The sequence below is a fragment of the Lynx canadensis genome, chromosome C1 (genome assembly GCF_007474595.2).
Source record: "Lynx canadensis isolate LIC74 chromosome C1, mLynCan4.pri.v2, whole genome shotgun sequence".
In the NCBI taxonomy this organism is placed as follows: Eukaryota; Metazoa; Chordata; class Mammalia; order Carnivora; family Felidae; genus Lynx; species Lynx canadensis.
Genome location: NC_044310.1, coordinates 23,955,737 through 23,975,013, shown reverse-complemented (window position 1 = coordinate 23,975,013; position 19,277 = coordinate 23,955,737). Strand labels below are relative to the sequence as shown.

Sequence of the window (19,277 nt, the reverse complement as noted above, 5' to 3'; positions counted from 1 at the left end):
AGCAATGAGCAAACACTTACATAATTTTCATTATCCGTGATGGTGACTTTTAAAACACAAAAGTTTAAAATTTTGACTTTTCCTTTTTTGGTTGCTGGTGCTGCTGACGTCCTATCTAAGAAACTACTGTCTAAGCCAAGGTCATGATTTACTCCCAATTTCTTAAAAGAGTTTTATGGCTTTGACCCTTTACATTTGTCTTTGATCCACGGAGTTAATTTTGTATATGGTGTAAGGCAGAGGGGTCCAACTTTATTCTTTTGCAAATGGACACCTGTATATAATTTAGGCATTAAATATAATACCTAGCACATGAGGATAATAAAAATAAACCAGTGACCCACACAAGTTCTTTCTTAATGAATTTATCTTTAATTGCGATGCCTTCAAAGTTAACGATTTTTATGATTAAACCAATCTATTAAACCAAGAAACTGCCGCAGTATACAACAAGTTCATTTCCTGTGTCAAGTTTCTTACTTCTGTTTCCCACTAGACTTCTGTCAGACTCCCCAAAGCAGACAAGGATCATGATGCTCCTGCCAAGAAAATCATACATCTGTGTCCTCACTGCTAGATGTGAAGCCATCTTCTTGAGTTCAGCCCAGAATGCTTTCCAAAGTCTCTACCCATGATGAAAAGGTTTTATCTACTAAATCCAGAGTAAAAGCCAAGATCTCCCTTTTGGAAGATCTTTGAAATATCCCAAAGTCAATGTTTAACCTCCATAGAAGGAAAATTCAAGATTTTTCCAAGGAAATTCATATTTAACTGGTAATAATTTAGTAATGATTTGCTTAGCTCCTAAGGCTAAACTCATACAGAACCCCCATTTTAGAGGTAGGGAGACCAAGGCATAATTTACAGAAGGACCCAGCTAATTTAATGGGTCTAATCCAGGTATTTCTAAAGCCAATGCTCTCTCCATTACATACACTTAATAGCATACTAGCCACAAGGGGACTCCCTTGTTATTTTCTGGAAGAAGTGTCAATGTTCCTTCTATCCTAACCATTGCCTGACTCAATCCCTTAAATGAGGTGTGGTCTGGTTCTTGCCAGGAATAGGGAATACAAATATTAGATAACAACACTGATATGAACAGAAGTAGAAAACTGTAGGGACTGGCAAGTGGTTAGGCAGTCATTTCAAGGCTGTCTGCCACCTCAAAGAAAAACCAAAAACAACCATTTGAGTTAATCCTCCTTGTTTTAGAAGCCCTCCACCCTATTTGTGTGTGTAGGAGGGAGTCACAGTGGCGGCAGTTGCATTGATGATATCAAGTTGAGGGAAATAGGATGAAGGGAGATAAATGTCATTTAAGTATGGTGTAAGGTTTGAAAATGTTTTCAAGAAGTTCAACATTATGTAAATGGACAGAATGTCTTTAAGGGTTTGTATTAGAAAGATATAGTAGGGCGCCTGGGTGGTTCAGTTGGTTAAGCATCTGACTTCGGCTCAAGTCATGATCTCATGGTTCATGGATTTGAGTCCCGCATGAGGCTCACTGCTGTCAGCATAGAGCCTGCTTCGGATCCTCTGTTTCCTTCTCCTTGCCCCTCCCCTGTGCTCGTGGGCACAAGCCCGCAAGTGCTCTCTCTCTCAAAAATAAATAAACATTAAAAAAAAAAGTAAATAAATAGCTAGGCTGAGAAAAGGCAGCTGTGCTGGATGGACCACCAAAAGGCACACTGGAAACACTGTGGTACTGGTGAAAGGGGCTACAAAGCCAGACAAACTGATTTCTGGTCTTGCTACTTAATAAATGTACAACCTTGGATGTCATTTATCTGTATCTCAATTTTCCTACCCTTACCCTGTCTACTTCAGAGTTATGTTGAAGAAAATTGAGAACATACATGAAAATAATTTAGGATTAGGTTTGGTAATAGCTTTTCAAACTTCTCAAATTTCTCCCCGGCAGTTCATGACCAGGAAATATGGCCAACAAGGAAACAGTGTGAAACAGGTAGGACAGCATGAGGTTCTCAGGGTGTTATCTGCAAGCTTGTCAAAAATGCTAGTCATCAAGACAATGGGAGAGGCTCCTCTACAGGACAAGTGGGTCAGTCCAGAATGGGGCCATACTAAGGCTACTTCTATTCTGGCAGATCCTCACAGGAGTGGGCTGAGTAGTCATCACTCTAGGAAACAAAGTTGAGTCTATAAACTAGGTGGTTTGGCTAAAAGACCACATGGGGAAACTTACGTGCATACACAACTATGTATTCAAAGCTCAAGGTCTAAGTGAAGTATGGCACACTGAAGTACTGAATCAACAAGGTGTTGACAGTCCCAGACACTAGTTCTCTAATACTGATTTTCCTATAAATTTATTAGTCCTTTTGGCTCTTGAGTCTATATGTAAGTGCAATGGTCAGACCTAGGGGTGGGAAGTAAGGGGTGATGAGAAACACAGGATAGGACTAGGATAGCTACAGTCCAAACATTTTTTTCTCCAAAAGAAAACTTCCAACTATCCTTTATAGACTGTGCAGAATATGGCAGCTCTCACCTTCTTAGAGAGACCCAACTGCCAATACCACTAAGTGCTACAAGGAACTAAGATGAATTAAAGTAGAGAAACCAAAGAGCTCAACTTCCATTTAAGCCAACCCCCAAATATTCACTTAATATCTCCTAAGCACTCACACTGTTCAAAATATCAAGAAAAAATTAGGGGTACCTGGCTGGCTCAGCCAATAGAGCGTGCAACTCTTGATCTCGGGGTTGTAAGTTTGAGCCCCACATTGGGTATAGAGAGTACTTAAAAATAAAATCATTATATGGCACAAAAACAGACATTCAGATCAATGGAACAGAATAGAGAACCCAGAAATGGACCCACAAACATATGCCCAACCAATCTTTGACAAAGCAGGAAAGAATATCCAATGGAATAAAGACAGTCTCTTCAGCAAGTGGTGCTGGGAAAACGGGACAGCAACATGCAGAAAAATGAACCTGGACCACTTTCTTACACCATACACAAAAATAAACTCAAAATGGATGAAAGACCTAAATGTAAGACAGGAAGCCATCAAAATCCTCGAGGAGAAAGCAGGCAAAAACATCTTTGATCTAGGCTACAGCAATTTCTTACTCAACACGTCACCAGAGGCAAGGGAAACAAAAGCAAAAATGAACTATTGGGACCTCATCAAAAAAACAGCTTCTGCACAGTGAAGGAAACAATCAGTAAAACTAAAAGGCAACTGATGGAATGGGAGAAGATATTTGCAAACGACATATCAGATGAAGTGTTAGTATCCAAAATCTATAAAGAACTTATCAAACTCAAAAAACAAACAATCCAGTGAAGAAATGGGCAAAAGACATGAATAGACACTTCTCCAAAGAAGACATCTAGATGGCCAACCGACACATGAAAAACTGCTCAACACCACTCATCATCAGGGAAATACAAATCGAAACCACAATGAGATACACCTCATGCCTGTTAGAATGGCTAACATTAACAACTCAGGCAACAACAGATGTTGGCGAGGATGCGGAGAAAGAGGATCTCTTTTGCACTGCTGGTGAGAATGCCAACTGGTGCAGCCACTCTGGAAAACAGTATGGAGGTTCCTCAAAAAACTAAAAATAGTACTACCCTACCCAGCAATTGCACTAATACAGGTATGCTGTTTCAAAGGGGCACATGCACCCCAATGTTCATAGCAGCACTATCAACAATAGCCAAAGTATGGAAAGAGTCCAAATGTCCATTGATGGATGAATGAATGGATAAAGAAGATGTGGTGTATATATATATACAATGGAACATTACTCAGCCATCAAAAAGAATGAAACCTTGCTATTTGCAACTATGTGGATGAACTAGAGGGTATTATGCTAAGTGAAATTAGTCAAAGAAAGACAAATATATGACTTCACTCATATGAGGACTTTAAGATACAAAACAGATGAACATAAGGGAAGGGAAGCAAAACTAATATAAAAACAGGGAGGGGGACAAAACATAAGAGACTCTTAAATATGAAAAACAAACAGGATTATTGGAGGGGTTTTGGAAGGGGGGGATGGGCTAAATGGGTAAGGGGCATTAAGAAATCTACTCCTGGGGGCGCCTGGGTGGCTCAGTCAATTGAGCATCCGACCTTGGCTCAGGTCATGATCTCGCGGTCTGTGAGTTCAAGCCCTGCGTGGGGCTCTGTGCTGACAGCTCAGAGCCTGGAGCCTGCTTCGGATATTGTGTCTCCCTCTCTCCCTGCCCCTCCCCCACTCATGCTGTCTCTCTCTGTCAAAAAAAAACATTAAAAAAAAAAAAAATCTACTCCTGAAATCTTGTTGCACTATATGCTAACTGACTTGGATGTAAATTAAAAAAAAAAAAAAATTAAATAAAATGGTAAAAATAAAATCATTATATATAATTATATAATTTACATATATTTATAATACTTAATATATATTATATATTTATACACTGTAACTTATATATAAATTTATTGTGTATTTATATATTATACATTTCTATAAATATATCTACATATACACATATTGTATACATATATTATACATATATATGTACATATATAAAATCCAAATAATCTCTAAACTGACTCAAATAGAAAAGTAATTTATTATTCATTTTAAAAAAATGTGTGTGCCAGGCACTGTGTAAAGGAGTCTGCCTTTAGGAAGCTTTACAACTTACTTTACAGCTGTCATAGCATTAAGAATATAAAAAGACAATGAATCTAAGCATTCAATGAGTTCAGAAGGTGGGAGTGAGAACTGTCTGTCCTGAGCGTAAGCTCTACAGTGGTCTTTGAAGGCTAGATGTTAATATTTTGGAGCCGGGGGGAAAGAAACAGGGAGAGAGAATTTTAACCATGTTCAGTGTGGAGCCCGATGCAGGGCTTGATCTCAGGACCTTGAGATCATGACCTGAGCCAAAACCAAGAGTCGAATGTTTAACTAACAGAGCCACCCAGGTGCCCCTCGATGTTATTATTTCTAAAGGTAATAGGGGTAGGGAGGGAAAGCAGTTCACCAGGAGCAAAGACTACAAGATTAGAAGGCCCAAGATTTATTTGAGGAACAAGAAGTTTGATTAGAGAGGTATAAAAACAAAGGTCCACAGCAAAATGTCTCTGAGTTATAACAGTGAACTTCTGACTAGTTGGCCTCTATTCTGCAGCACTATGATGCTCCAGCCTTAGTCACTGAACAAGGAGGGTTCTGCAAATCTGTAGGTTGGATTACACAAATCTCTCTGATTAGCTCTTTAACTTTTAGTAATCTGAGAAAGGGCTTTTCCAAGAGCCCTTCTGACAAATTAAAAGCAGAGATTTCTCTAACCTATATATAATAATCCAAAAAGGAGGAGCCAATTTTGGAAGGCAATCTTCGAGGCCCCATATATATATAAAGGGCCCAGGACAATACAGCGGAGTGCCAGATTGAGAGGCCACACAAAGGGAATCCTCTCTGCCAATGTTGCCCCTCAAATCCTATCAACGCCTTCCAATGTGAGGTAGTGGGAAAGAAGGCCAATTTGGGAGACAGGTGATTTCTTCTCAGCTCCTCCTCTAAAAAGGCCTCACTTCCCCAAAAGGGCAATTCCTAGGAAGTTATGGTCAAAGAGGACAGCTATATTCTCCTGCTTTCCATAACAGGTGGTTTTTCCTTTTCCTTTCTCCTGACACTGTAGCTCCTTTCTCTTAATCTTTATTCTTCCACCTTCACTCCCTCCAGAGCTAGGCTGTAGGAACCAATGAGCCAGAGTTTTAAAAAAAGGGCCTATTCTCTACCATTTACTTCACCCCCAAATAAGCAACTCCAATCACATCTCATTAGACAATTACTGCCTCTTTGGAAGATGGTGATAATTTCCAAATCTACATCTACAGTCCACACCTAATACCCAAGAGGTACCTTCCAACCATAACCCATAAGCATCTTTTTAAAAAGCATGTTTAAAAAAAAAAATTTAGGGGTGCCTGGGTGGCTCAGTCAGTTGAGCGTCCAACTCTTGATTTCAGCTCAGGTCATGATCTTGCAGTTCATGGGTTTGAGCCCCACACTGGGCTCTGTGCTGATAGTGTGGAGTCTGCTTGCCATTCTCTCTCCCTCTCTCTCTGCCCCTCGCCCACTGGCACATATGCACGCTCTCTCAAAATGAATATATTAAAAAGAATTTAAGTTATCACTTTTCCCATAAATCTGCTCCTTATACATTTCTCTTAATTCACAATCCACAATCCCTTATTTCAAATTCTGAATTCAACAGAGCTCTGAAAATAAGGTTTTTAGTAAATATAGCTTCGTCGCTTCTCGGCCTTTTGGCTAAGATCAAGTGTAGTAAATATAGCTTCAAAACACATTTACTAAAACTTGAACAAAACACGAGATGACAGCCCTTCTTTATCTCACTTAATGGTTTGCTACAAAATATTAACAATAATTGACTATATATATAGAACTCTATCCCACACCCTGCTGGATGTGCTATCCAACTTATATGCACTATAAATGCCTTTTAAAATCTAAATAATTAGAATTCTGAAATATCTGGCTTAAATGGTTTCTTCAAGACATGCATTCTCAATGGGGTAAATACTGCACCCAGAAGGGTGAAACTGGTTCATGGGGAGTGGGAAGGACCTAGATATTACAATGGTATGTGGTGCTCCAAAGTGCAACATTATCAATAAAGTCTTATTTCTTAGTATTTAATTTCTCTCATTGGATTTTCTTGAGTATTACATGAACAGTATTAACACTAATTTCATGAAAGGCAGACAATAAGTATGCAAGATCTGTACTACAAATCTATGGTGAACAGATGGCTATGACGGGGGCACTTTCTCTGGACTAACCACTGGGTCCTGAAGTCATACGAGAGGTGGCTTATGCATGACTGTCATGCCTATGGATGTTATTTAATATGTTTGATACTCAGTGCTTTTGTGTGTGACAAAGGTTTTGGTAATTAAAGTTTATATTTTGTTATTTAATTCCACAGACTAAAATCTGTCATGATTCATTATGCCAAGTATTGAAAAGAGAAATGTCAACGATAGCTAAAGGAGTGTCGAAAAGCTAGTTAAGCTGTAAGTTTTTCCTATCAAGCAGTTTAAAAGTTCACCAAAAATAGGGAGCCTGGGTGGCTCAGTCAGTCGAGCATCCAACTCATGGTTTTGGCTCAGGTCATGATCCCAGGGTGGTGGGATCGAGACCCTCCTCAGTCTCTGTGCTGAGCATGGAGCCTGCTTAAGATTTTCTCTCTCCCTCTGTCCCTCCCTCTGCTCGTGCTCTCTCTCTCTCTCTAAAATAAATTAGGTAATAATAACAATAAAGTTTGACAAAAAATAATTTTAAGAAAGTGATTTTTTTTTAAATGTTTTTATTCACTTTTGAGAGACAGAGAGATACAGAGTGCTAACAGGGGAGGGGCAGAGACAGAGGGAGACACAGAATCTGAAGCAGGTTCCAGGTTCTGAGCTGTCAGCAGAAAGCCTGACACGGGGCTCGAACCCACAAACTGCAAGATCATGCCCTGAGCCGAAATCGGACGCTTAATCGACTGAGTCACCCAGGTGCCCCGTGATTTTTTTCTATTATTGGAAAACAAGAAGCTTTCATGGGAAAAGGAACAGCTTTGAATGATCTTTAAATTTGATTATATTGGGGGCACCTGGATGGCTCAGTTGGTTAAGTTAAGCGTCTGACTTTGGCTCAGGTCATGATCTTGCTGTTCGTGAGTTCAAGCCCTGCATGGGGCTCTGTACTGACAGCTCAGAGCCTGGAGCTTGGTTCAGATTCTGTGTCTCCCTCGCTCTCTGCCCCTCCCCTGCTCACGCTGTCTCATGTGCACCCGCGCACTCTCTCTCTCTCAAAAATAAACATTAAAAAATTTTTTGATTACATTTGTTAGGTATTCATAAATGTTAATTTGCATGTATAATTTGATACTTTACAATTCGTATAGGTAAATAAAGTATATTAAAAGTTACTCAACAAATACCAGCTATAAAACTTAGTTAAACGCAAACAGCTTTTTAACTTTTAACCCCCAATTTTTTTTTTAATGTTTATTTATTTTTGAGAGAGAGACAAAGTGTGAGTGGGGGGAGCAGCAGAGAGAGAGGGAGACACAGAATCTGAAGCAGGCTCCAGGCTCTGAGCTGTCAGCACAGCGCCCGACGCAGGGCTCGAACTCACGGACCGCGAGATCATGACCTGAGCCGAAGTTGGACGTTTAACCGATTGAGCCACCCAGGAGCCCCTTTTAACCCCAAATTTTAACCTTACTTTGAATAAAAGCCAACTGTATGCTTACTCTTTATGCATAAAGAAAGCACAGATATATTTACTGTATGTAAAAAGATAGAAATTTCATTGGAGGGATGCATCAGGGGAGGAAAAAGTCTAAAAGGGTTCCTTAGGAGGGTGATAATGAAAAAAAAAAGGCTAAGAAAAACACATACAGGGATTAGGGGTCTGTACCAACATCTTCCCAGCTTTTCAAACCAGAAACTTGGGAGTTACTCTTGATAACCCCTTTTCCCTTATCCCCACATCCAATCACTAAGAATGGCCAGTTTTATTTCTTTAATTATTTCTTGGATTCTTTTTCTCCATTCCTACTGCCAATTGCCCTAATTCCAGTCTTCGTGATTTCTTGGGTAGACTTTTTAAGAGCCTCATTAACCTCTTCTTTCTCGATATACTTCAAACTTCCTGAAACAGTTTGCCTCTCCTCTTGCATTAGCCTGCTCCAATTTGCTTGCATACCATCAAAACTCATTTTGTAAAAGCAACTGTCAGGTGCATGATGCTAAATTCAACCAACCTTTTTAAGTACTTATTTTGCTGGTGCTCTTAGCAGCACTCAACCCTGACAACCATTTCCTTCTTGAAATACTTTTTCCTTGGTTTTTGAAACAGTAATCACTGATTTCTTCTTCCAATTCTCGCTGTTGATCCTCTTCTTCTTGCATGTGAAGGCTGATGCACCTTGATGTTCTCTTTTCAGTACACCTCCCATGATTACATCAGTGATTCCATGGTTTTAGTTACCATATACAGATAAATAGATGATCAAACACCTAACTCCATCCCCAGACCCCTCTTGAGCTCCAGAATTGTATATCCAATCGCTTTTGAGACATCCTCCTCTGGAGATCACAGAGATACCTCAAAATATTGAAATTTAAACTCATCTCACTTAACAGCATCACTATCCACTCTGCTGTTTAAGGCAAGAGGCCAGGGAGTCCTGCAATTTTTAATTCCCCCACAGGCCCCATCAGCCTCCAGGTGATAACCAAGTCCTGCTAATTCAAATTCCTAATTCTCTTATTCCCTACCATTACCACCTCAATCATCATCATCTTCTCTTGCTAGGACTATTGCACTACTTAAGAACTACATTTTTTTTTTTTAAGTTTATTTATTTCCTTTCACAGAGAGTGAGTGGGGGAGGGGCAGAGAGTGAGGGAGAGAATCCCAAGCAGGCTCTGCACTGCCAGCGCATAGCCTGAAGTGGGGCTTGAACCCATGAACAGTGAGATCATGACCTGAGGCAAAATCAAGAGTCGGATGCTTAACTGACAGAACCACCCAGGCGCCCCAAGAACCAACTTTTAAAGAACCTCCTAGGGGCGCCTGGGTGGCTTGGTCAGTTAAGCGTCTGACTTTGGCTCAGGTCACGATCTCACAGTTCGTGAGCTTGAGCCCCACGTCGAGCTCTGTGCTGACAGCTCGGAGCCTGGAGCCTGCTTCGGATTCTGTGTATCCCTCTCTCTCTGCCCCTCTTCTGCTCTCTCTCTCAAAAATAAATAAGCTTGGGGTGCCTGGGTGGCGCAGTCGGTTAAGCGTCCGACTTCAGCCAGGTCACGATCTCACGGTCCGTGAGTTCGAGCCCCGCGTCAGGCTCTGGGCTGATGGCTCGGAGCCTGGAGCCTGTTTCCGATTCTGTGTCTCCCTCTCTCTCTGCCCCTCCCCCGTTCATGCTCTGTCTCTCTCTGTCCCAAAAATAAAATAAACGTGGAAAAAAATTTAAAAATAAATAAATAAATAAATAAATAAACTTAAAAAAAAATTTTAAAGAACCTCCTAGTTGGAATCTTACTGCAGTCTGATTCATCCTCCTAGAGCTGTCCAAGTTATAGAAATAAGTAAATTTGATATCACAGATTAAAACCCTTCAATGGCATTTCACTATCATCAAGATAAAGTCCAAATATCATTCCCCCCATGCTTCCAATCCATTTAGTCTATCAATCTTTTGTTTCTGAAATAATCATTCTCTCCCTCCCACTGACAACTCTCATCGATAGGTCAGATCTCACTGAGCTTAAAGGCCTTTGCTGATTTCCCTGGGCTGGGCTGGACCCCCTTACTATATGTGCCCATAGCATTCTGGACTGCCTCATCCAAATATTTACCATTTTATACTGCTCTCCAAAGTATGGGATGCAAGTTTAAGTAGGAGATAGGAAAAAATACATACATGTATATATGCTAATACATGTATTAGTAAGGTTTACCTTTATCATGGGTGTACATACACATATAAGCCTATTAATACTGGCAATGTGGCAATGTTTATCTGTCGGTCAGATGGCCAAATTTTCCTGAAGGAAGACTAAAAGTTATACCAAAAAGGTGAGGATACTAGTTCATTCACATTTAAGATAGTGCCTCATACTGTAGTTTGTGAGCCTAGTTAAGTGGATTTGCAAACTATCTAGTTTTAATTAAATATTTGCAAAATGGATAAATGGTATGGAGTACCATCAAGAAACTTAATGGAAGATAATGTTAATAATGTTATCACAAGAGGAACAAAAAAACAGCAGAGCTGACGTCCCTGGAAGAAAGATCTCCCCAGTATCAGAATTCCACCTGCCACATCACAATAAAACAAAACAAAATATTATGGCCAGCTAGTCAGATCTAAGCCAGCCAAAATTTTAAAATTATCTAGAAGACTAGTTAAAATATGGACTTACAATCTCTTGTGCATCTTACTCCAAATGTATATTGTGCTTAAAAAGAGTCCCTACTGAATATGTAATGCAATCACGATCAGTAAGACTTTAAAAAATGTGTCTTCATCCTTTTAAAATGTTTTTTGTTGGTTTTTTTTTAGGGGCACCTGGGTGGCTCAGTCAGTTGAGCATCCTACTCTTGATTTCGGCTCGGGTCATGGCCTCATGGTTCATGAGTTTGAGCCCTGTGATCAGGCAGCGTGTTGCCGATGCAGAGCCTGCTTGGGATTTTCTCTCCTCCTTCTCTCTCTACACCGGCAAGCACGCGCTCTCTCTCTCTCAAAATAAACTTAAAAAAAAAAAAAAAAAAACCCCAAAGAAACAATAATAAAACTTTTTTTTTAAACACATAGAATTTGGTCGGGGCGCCTGGGTGGCGCAGTCGGTTAAGCGTCCGACTTCAGCCAGGTCACGATCTCGCGCTCCGCGAGTTCGAGCCCCGCGTCAGGCTCTGGGCTGATGGCTCAGAGCCTGGAGCCTGTTTCCGATTCTGTGTCTCCCTCTCTCTCTGCCCCTCCCCCGTTCATGCTCTGTCTCTCTCTGTCCCAAAAATAAATAAACGTTGAAAAAAAAAAAATTAAAAAAAAAAAAAAAAAGAATTTGGTAAAATACATAAACTAAGAAATATTTTATAAAATACATGGAATATTATTTTCTAATATTTTACAAGTAAAACCGGATGCTCTTGGGCTATATTTGGCCTCAAATATCCTATGTTTGGTTAGCTTAAACTTTCTAGATTTTAAGAGTTAACTTGTAGCATTTATCAATGTTTAATCCAGAAATATCATGAAAATCTGGATTTCTAACTTCAAGAGGAGAGAGATGATGAAAGGAATGGGAAATTATGCAATACAGCAATACTAGACCTACAGTCCTCCAGGGCAACAATTGGCTAGAGCTGCACAGACTGCATGGAGCTCCATAGTCCTCGCATGCTAGTCTCCATGTAGCTGATTACCCATTAGAATTTAAATTCTGACATTTCACAAGATAGATTTTTGTCTCTTTTGTTTACCACTATATTTCCAGGGCCTGGAGCAGAACAGTCCCTGGCACATACTAGGTATTCAATAAACATCTGCTGAAATTGATGAGTAACTGTTGAATAACTGCCTGGCCCCTAAAAGTATGTTTCTGACAAGTTTTCATGTTACTGCCTTCCCCTCAAAGACAAACTGATTAATCCATATTTAGCATAGGGCCTGAAATATAGTAAGCCCTTTATTTATTCACTGACTAAAAGAAATTACTGAGTACTATGTGCTAATAAACACCATGCTAAAATAGTTTACATTCATTAGCTTATTTAATCCCCCTAACAATCCTATGACATAGATATTATTATCCCCATTTCAGACATGAGAACTCTAAGACTGGAAATTAAGTTACTGGTTGAAGAACGAATTATATTACAGATTAACTGTAACACAGGAAAACAATATGAAATGGGCTACATGAAAGGCAAGAAGAAAGTGCTACAGAAATCAGAAATTCACTTCCAGTTTGGAAGGCAAAAAGCATTTGAGAGTTCATGAAGTAGCATTTAATTAATTAATTAATTTATTTATTTATAATGTTTATTTATTTTTGAGAGAGAGAGAGGGAGGGAGGGAGGGAGGGAGGCAGGCAGACAGAGCAGGAGCTGGGGAGGGGCAGAGAGAGGGAGACACAGAATCCAAAGCAGGATCTAGGCTCTGAGCTGTCAGCACAGAGCTGGGGGCAGGGCTTGAACTCATCATGGACTTGAGTTTATGACCTGAACCCCTGTCATGTCAGACACTTAACCAACTGAGCCACCCAAGTGCCCCTAGGAGGTAGCATTTAAATTAGACCTTGAAGGGTGCCTGGGTGGCTCAGTCAGTTGAACGTCTGACTCTTGATTTCAGTTCAGGTCATGATCTCGATTTTGTGGGTTCAAGCCACATGCTGGGCTCTCTGCTGACAGCACGGAGCCTCCTTGGGATTCCTTCCCTCTCCCTCTCTCAAAAATAAATAAAATAAATAAACATTTAAAAATAAAATAAAATGAAAATGAAAATAAACTAGTCCTTGAAAATCAGGCAAGATTTCCATAGGAAAAGATTGGTGGGGAAAGAATTACTTGTGTTACCTTCTCTGCCAGTAATGCTAAATTACAAAGGAGGTAGTCTAACTGGAATGCAGGATATGTGGATACATCTTTAAATAGAGTAAGATTAGTAAAATCAATAGGAAGGCCTTGAATACCATATCGTATGGGTTATGATTTTATCCCGTAGATAATAGCAAGTCCATGAAGGTTCCTAAGCTAAGGAGTAGAGTGACCAGATCAAATGGGTGTTTTAGCGATGCTGCTGCAGAAGAATTACAGCAGTGGTACAGTAGGCTACGGAAAAGTTCTGGAGGGCTTCTAAATTAATATCTTTACAATTTACACTATTTGCTTACATCTAATATTTCACAAATCTTCATTAATTTTAATAAATACTGTTATCCATATTTTCACTTTGATGAGCCTGCGACTCAGTAAGGTTAAAGAGCACAGAATATTCTTTGTGGGTCTATGCTGTGAGAAAAACCTACACAAAGCAATTTAGAGGAGACCTCAGTAACACAATCACATAGTCTTCAACTGCCAATATGGAAATGGAGAAAAGAGTGAGGAACCAAAGATGGATAGATGCCCTAGTGTCTGGGCCAGTGGTCCTACCATTACCATTAACAAAAATGCAGGAAAAGCAGGTCAGGAAAGGGGAGTGAGCTTGATGCTTGTGGGACACTTAGGTGGTGACTGATGGTTCAGTGCCATCTCTGCAAGTAGCTGTTACAAATGGTGGGGTGGGTGCACAAGGTTGGAGAGAAACTAAAAGAAGTATGGGCTAAGTTACTTCCTGACCTGGAAGTGTTACCAGGAAGGTTTTGTTACCTGCAGCCAAAAACAAACAAGAATTGGCCTTCAGTATCCTAGTTAAACCAAGAGATAAGACAGTTCCAAAGTTGCCTAATTCAGTAGCTTAAAAACATCAGATTCTTCCCATCTTCTCTATTCTCACTCTTCAAGCTGCCTGCTCTTATTTATAAATTCTGCCTCATCACCCCAGCATTACTAATGGCAATTTCAGAGTCAGAAAAGGGCTCTTTCCTTTTTAGAGGCAGAACATAGCCCTTAATTGCCATATGTTGGTTAGAACCATACAACTTAAGTGGTTCTACTTATTAGCTCTGACCTTGCACAAGTTACTGAACTTCTCTGTGCTTGTTTCATCAACTAGAACATGATAATCTGAGACGGAAAGGAGTTAATATTATAGTACTTAGTGCCTAGCACATAGCAAGTTCTATTTAAGTGCTGGCTATTATTATAGCTTTTCCATCTCTCTCTTTTTTTTTTTTTTTTTTGAGGCTCTCACACTTTGGTGATACTTGAGTTAAAATACATGCTGGCAAAAAATAAAATAAAACCTGGCAAAATTTTTTTTTCATTTTTTGAGAGAGAACGAGAGCATGTGAGTTGAGGAGAGGGGCAGAGGGAGAGAGAGAATCCAAAGCAGTCTCCACTCTCAGCGTGGAGCCCCTTGTAGAGCTCAATCCCAGGACCCTGGGATCATGACCTGGGCCAAAACAAAGAGTCAGATGCTCAATGGACTGAGCCACCCATGAGCCCCCTGGCAAATCTCTTTTATTTTATTTAAAAAAAATGGGGGTGGGCGCCTCGGTGGCTCAGTCAGTTAAGGGTCTGACTTCAGCTCAGGTCATGATCTCACCGTCCATGAGTTCAAGCCCCGTGCTGGGCTCTGTGCTGACAGCTCAGAGCTTAGAGCCTGCTTCAGATTCTGTGTCTCCTACTCTCTCTGCCCCTTCCCCACTCACACTCTTTCTCTCTCTCAAAAATAAAATAAAAACAGGGGTGCCTGGATAGTTCAGTCAGTTGTGTCAGACTTCAGCTCAGGTCATGATCTTGTGGTTCGTGAGTTTGAGCCCTGTGTTGGGCCCTGGGCTGACAGCTCACAACCTGGAGCCTGCATTGGATTCTGTGTCTTCCTCTCTCTCTGCTACTCCCCTGCTCACGCTCTGTCTCACTCTATCTCTTAAAAATAAATAAACATTAAAAGAAATAAAGGGGTGCCTGGGTGGCTCAGTTGGTTAAGCATCCAACTTTGGCTCAGGTCATGATCTCACAGTTTGTTGAGTTCGAGCCCTGCATTGGGCTCTATGCTCTCAGCCCAGAGCCTGGAGCCTGCTTTGGGTTGTGTCTCCCTCTCTCTCTGCCCCTTCCCCACTCATGCTTTGTCTCTCTTCCTCTCTCAAAAATAAACAAACATTAAAAATTTTAAAAAGGAAAGAAAAGAAAAGAAAAACATAAAAACATTAAAACATTAAAAAAATAAAAATGTTTAATGTTTATTTTTGAGAGCGAAAGAGAGCGTGTGTGCAATCACAGGAGGGGCAGAGAGAGTGAGGGAGACACAGAATCCGAAGCAGGCTCCAGGCTCTGAGCTATCAGCACAGGGCCCCATGCAGTGCTTGAACTCAAGAACCATGAAGTCATGATCTGAGCTAAAGTCAGACGTTTAACGGACTGAGCCACCCAGGCACCCCACTAACAAATCTCTTTTAAATAAAGAAAGCTTTTCCAGAAATCCCTCAGGCTTCCCTTCCTATCTAATTAGCCAGAGCTGTATCACATACCCAAGCCTAAATCAATCACTGCCTAGGGAGACAGAATTACAATGATTGGTTTATAGTTTATATTAATCAAGACCTATCCCTGGGGCTGGGGAGGGGCTGCCAGATTCCTGGTTAGCAAAATGGCAGGAATAGTTGATAAAACAACCAGTGTCTGCCAAGACTTAGTCTTAAAAGACTGTGGTCTCTGCTAGGCAGGGTCAGAATAAGTAACTTCCAGAGCTGCAAGCATCACCCCCACAGGGCTCCTAATGGCAGTGAAAGTCACTACAAAAGTCTGTTAAAGCTAATAAAGTTTGGCACAGGACAAACAGTATAGGATACAGGCCAGGGCCTGAGTGGAGCACGTCTGACAGGCAGTGAAACACAGCAGGTTCTAGATTCATGGAGGTGTGGTGCAGGCTGTTAGTGTTCCAAGCACACAAAGGGCCTAAACCACCAGCCTTGGACAAGTCACCTAATCTTCTCAGAGCCTCAGTTTACTCACTTATAAATGGGGATAACCCAAACCACCTTGGATCCCATGTTAGGATTAAATGTATCCTTACACTAGTTTCACTCACATCATGTGTATAAAGACCAGCCAAAAACACACACACCAATAGCTGGACATGCTCCAAGACCAAGTGGGATAGGAGAGAGGTATCTGAAATGGAGTTAGAAAGAAAAAAGGAGGCCACCTGACTCTATACTAAAAAGCCCCTTCAGGACCTTGGTCAGGCTTTGTTGCTCCACATAAGAACTTTCATTTCAGGGGCGCCTGGGTGGCTCAGATGGTTGAGCGTCCGACTTCGGCTCAGGTCATGATCTCATGGTTTGGGAGTTCGAACCTTGTGTCGGGTTCTGTGCTGACAGCTCAAAATCTGGAGCCTGCTTCGGATTCTGTGTCTCCCTCTCTCTGCCTCCGCCCCACTCGTATTCTGTCTCTCTCTCAAAAATAAACAAAACACTAAAAAAAAGAAAAAAGAAAAAAATAACTTTCATTTCAAAGTCTACCAGAAAAGGACTAATTTTAGTTCACACCTTAACTCTTCTAAGAGGTTTATGTACAGCAAAATGAGTAAGAATCTCATGTCTGGCTTTGCTGCTTACTAGCTGTGTTATCTTCTCTAAGGTAGTTTCCCAATCTGTAAACTTATTTCACTGCGCTTAATAAACTAAACACTAGCTCCTTCCCTTTGAAGGAAGTGTTTCTAAAATTGAAGGCCGACAGAAATCTGTAACATAAAAGTCCCCCAAATGTTTCACTTCATAAAGCTTCAGTTAGACAAACCTATCAGGCTTGACACTGGATTCTGAAAACCAGAGTGCTTAAGGGAAAGGAATGCTACTGCAGGTAGAAAATCTGTTCTGATGCCTGCAGAGCCCTTACTAGGCTGTTTTCTAAACACTTGTTATCTTATTTAGTCTTCAAACATCTTGGTAACACTCTCTCCCCTCCTTCTAGAGATGAGGAAAGGAAGGATCAGAAGGGAAGAGAAATAACATTTACTGTGAACTGTGCTACATGCTTCCTATGCACACTGCTGCATTTGATATTTAAGTGACTTCTCTTAATATCTGATATTTAACTGATGAGAGCTAGAAAGTGGCAGGCAGGATTATAATCCCAGATCTGATTCTAAAGTCACTGCCTTGCAAAAATAAAAAAAAAAGTCATTGCCTTGCTCAAGGGAGTAATTTGTTTCTTCAGGATCTGGGATCTTACAAAACTAAATCCCAGAACCTCATTTAGCACTCCCTTCCACACACAACTGCTGGAGTTAGCAATCTACTTTGTAGTTTTTCAGTTTCTTCAGACTAAAGATTTCAAAGTGGGCACACCAGCACACAAAAACACCTTTACAACTTTGCCTAGGGTTAAAAGCTTTCTTCCCCCTTTTCCAGCCCAACCACTAGGGGGCCAAGCCATAAAGAACTGCAGCTATAACCTAGGGGTCTGGATCACCGGGGTAATAGCCACTAACTGTATGACCTTGGGTAAGTTACTTTACCTCTCTCTAAGCCTCAGTTTCCTTACCTGTAAAACAGGGGTAACAGTAGTAACTGGCTCACTAGCTTGTGCATATTAAGTAAAACGTAACATGTAAAGCAGTCAGAACAATACCCGCGCGTGGGAAGAGTTTAGCAAAATCAATCGAGTTTAACGCTTAAGAGGAAGTATCTCTTCACTGATGGTTCTGTCGCTAAGTCCAAAGACTTCGCCATCGTATTATCCCTGAGCACAGGCCTTGCCCGCCAGAGTCCCTTCAGAGAGAGCAACAGGTCGCTCCTTTTCTCCTACCCAGTGCCAGACCCACAAACCTGAAGTCCCGATCTACCACACATGGCCCCGAGGTCTCGGTCTGTGATTTTCTACTACCAGGCTGTCACTGAGTCCAACCGAACCACCCCATTTCCGCCCGCGGCTCGGGAAGTTCTGCCGGCCTTCAGCGGCCCAGGCTGCTTTCGGCATGGCTGCCCCTCGTTACGGGCCTGGAGCTAGCTCGCCTGGCGTTCCCTCACCAGAGGACTCTACTCGCGACGTAGGCAGGATTTCCCTCGAGTTCAGAGGAGCCCCGAATCTAGTCAAGATGCGCGTCGGTCAAACACACGCCTGGAAACGGCTCCCTGAGCGCCGCCCGGGCCTGCCGCCGGGCGCCCGTCCCCCCAGCCGCGGTCTCGGCGCAGGCCGAAGGGTCGGCCCCTTTCCAGCCCCTGGGAACGCGAGGGCTCCGGCCCAAGGCCACCACGTGGGGGCTCCAGGCGTGGCAAGGTGCTCCCGGAATCAGCCCCCAAAGACTGCTCCCGCAGGGGCCCTAGCCCGGCCCCAAACTGGCCTGAGCTGCTCTCCCGGCCTGGCTTCTCCCCTCACACCTATTTGGAGAGGCCTCAGACATTTTCCGCAGACCGGAGACAGGCTCCCGCTAGGCCCCACGCCCCAGGAGTGTCTCAGCTCGAGTCCCCAATTGCCTGGTGTCCTTACTCACCCATCGCGGCTCCGCTCGCTCCTACTTGGCGGCGGCAGCAGCGGCAGCTTCAGCAGTAGCTTCAGCAGACAATATGGCGGATCTGCAGGACGGCAGCCCGAAACGGACAAACAACTTAACATTCAACCCCGGGAAGAAACGCGCTCTCCGCCCCCCAGCCTAGCTTACGGGGAGGAGCGCACTTAAAGAGACCGCAGCTACTGAAGGCGGGGAATAGGGATGGACTATAAAAGGAGTGGTGGAGGGAGATAACTAGGAGGGATACTAAAGAAAGTCAAGTGTGTTCAGGAATTCTGAGCTTTTTCTGCTCCTATTTCCTCTGTATAATGAAGCCTCCTCTCCTTGAAAAAAATTTTTTTTCCCAGAAGCACATTCCTTCCTCTCCGTAGTTAAAGCCAATCATAGACCCTGAGCTGGATGTGAGTAAGGGATCACCTGGAGAGGGGGAAGAGATTTGCTTAAGGATATGGAGATAAGGAAAATAAGAAAGCAAAAGTAAACCAGATCATGACTTTATTGGGAGACAAATGGAAAAATAAGGAGACAGATGCAGGGCTTTCTAGCTGACCGTGGGATTTCATCCTCCCCCGCCCACCCCACCAGCAAGCTG

The 19,277-nt window shown here is 41.9% G+C and overlaps 1 protein-coding gene and 1 pseudogene across 1 annotated transcript in view; one reads left to right on the top strand and one right to left on the bottom strand.

Moving 5' to 3' along the window:
• The window catches only part of KPNA6 (karyopherin subunit alpha 6), a 66,139-nt gene extending 47,371 nt beyond the window's left edge, over positions 1-18,768 (bottom strand). Inside the window, exon 1 of the mRNA XM_030326892.1 lies at positions 18,668-18,768. Coding sequence (XP_030182752.1) covers positions 18,668-18,671 — 4 coding nt within the window. The 5' untranslated portion in view covers positions 18,672-18,768. The remainder of the gene's footprint in view (positions 1-18,667) is intronic.
• LOC115522467 lies at positions 6,299-6,446 on the top strand (annotated as a pseudogene).
• Positions 18,769-19,277: the final 509 nt, after the last annotated feature.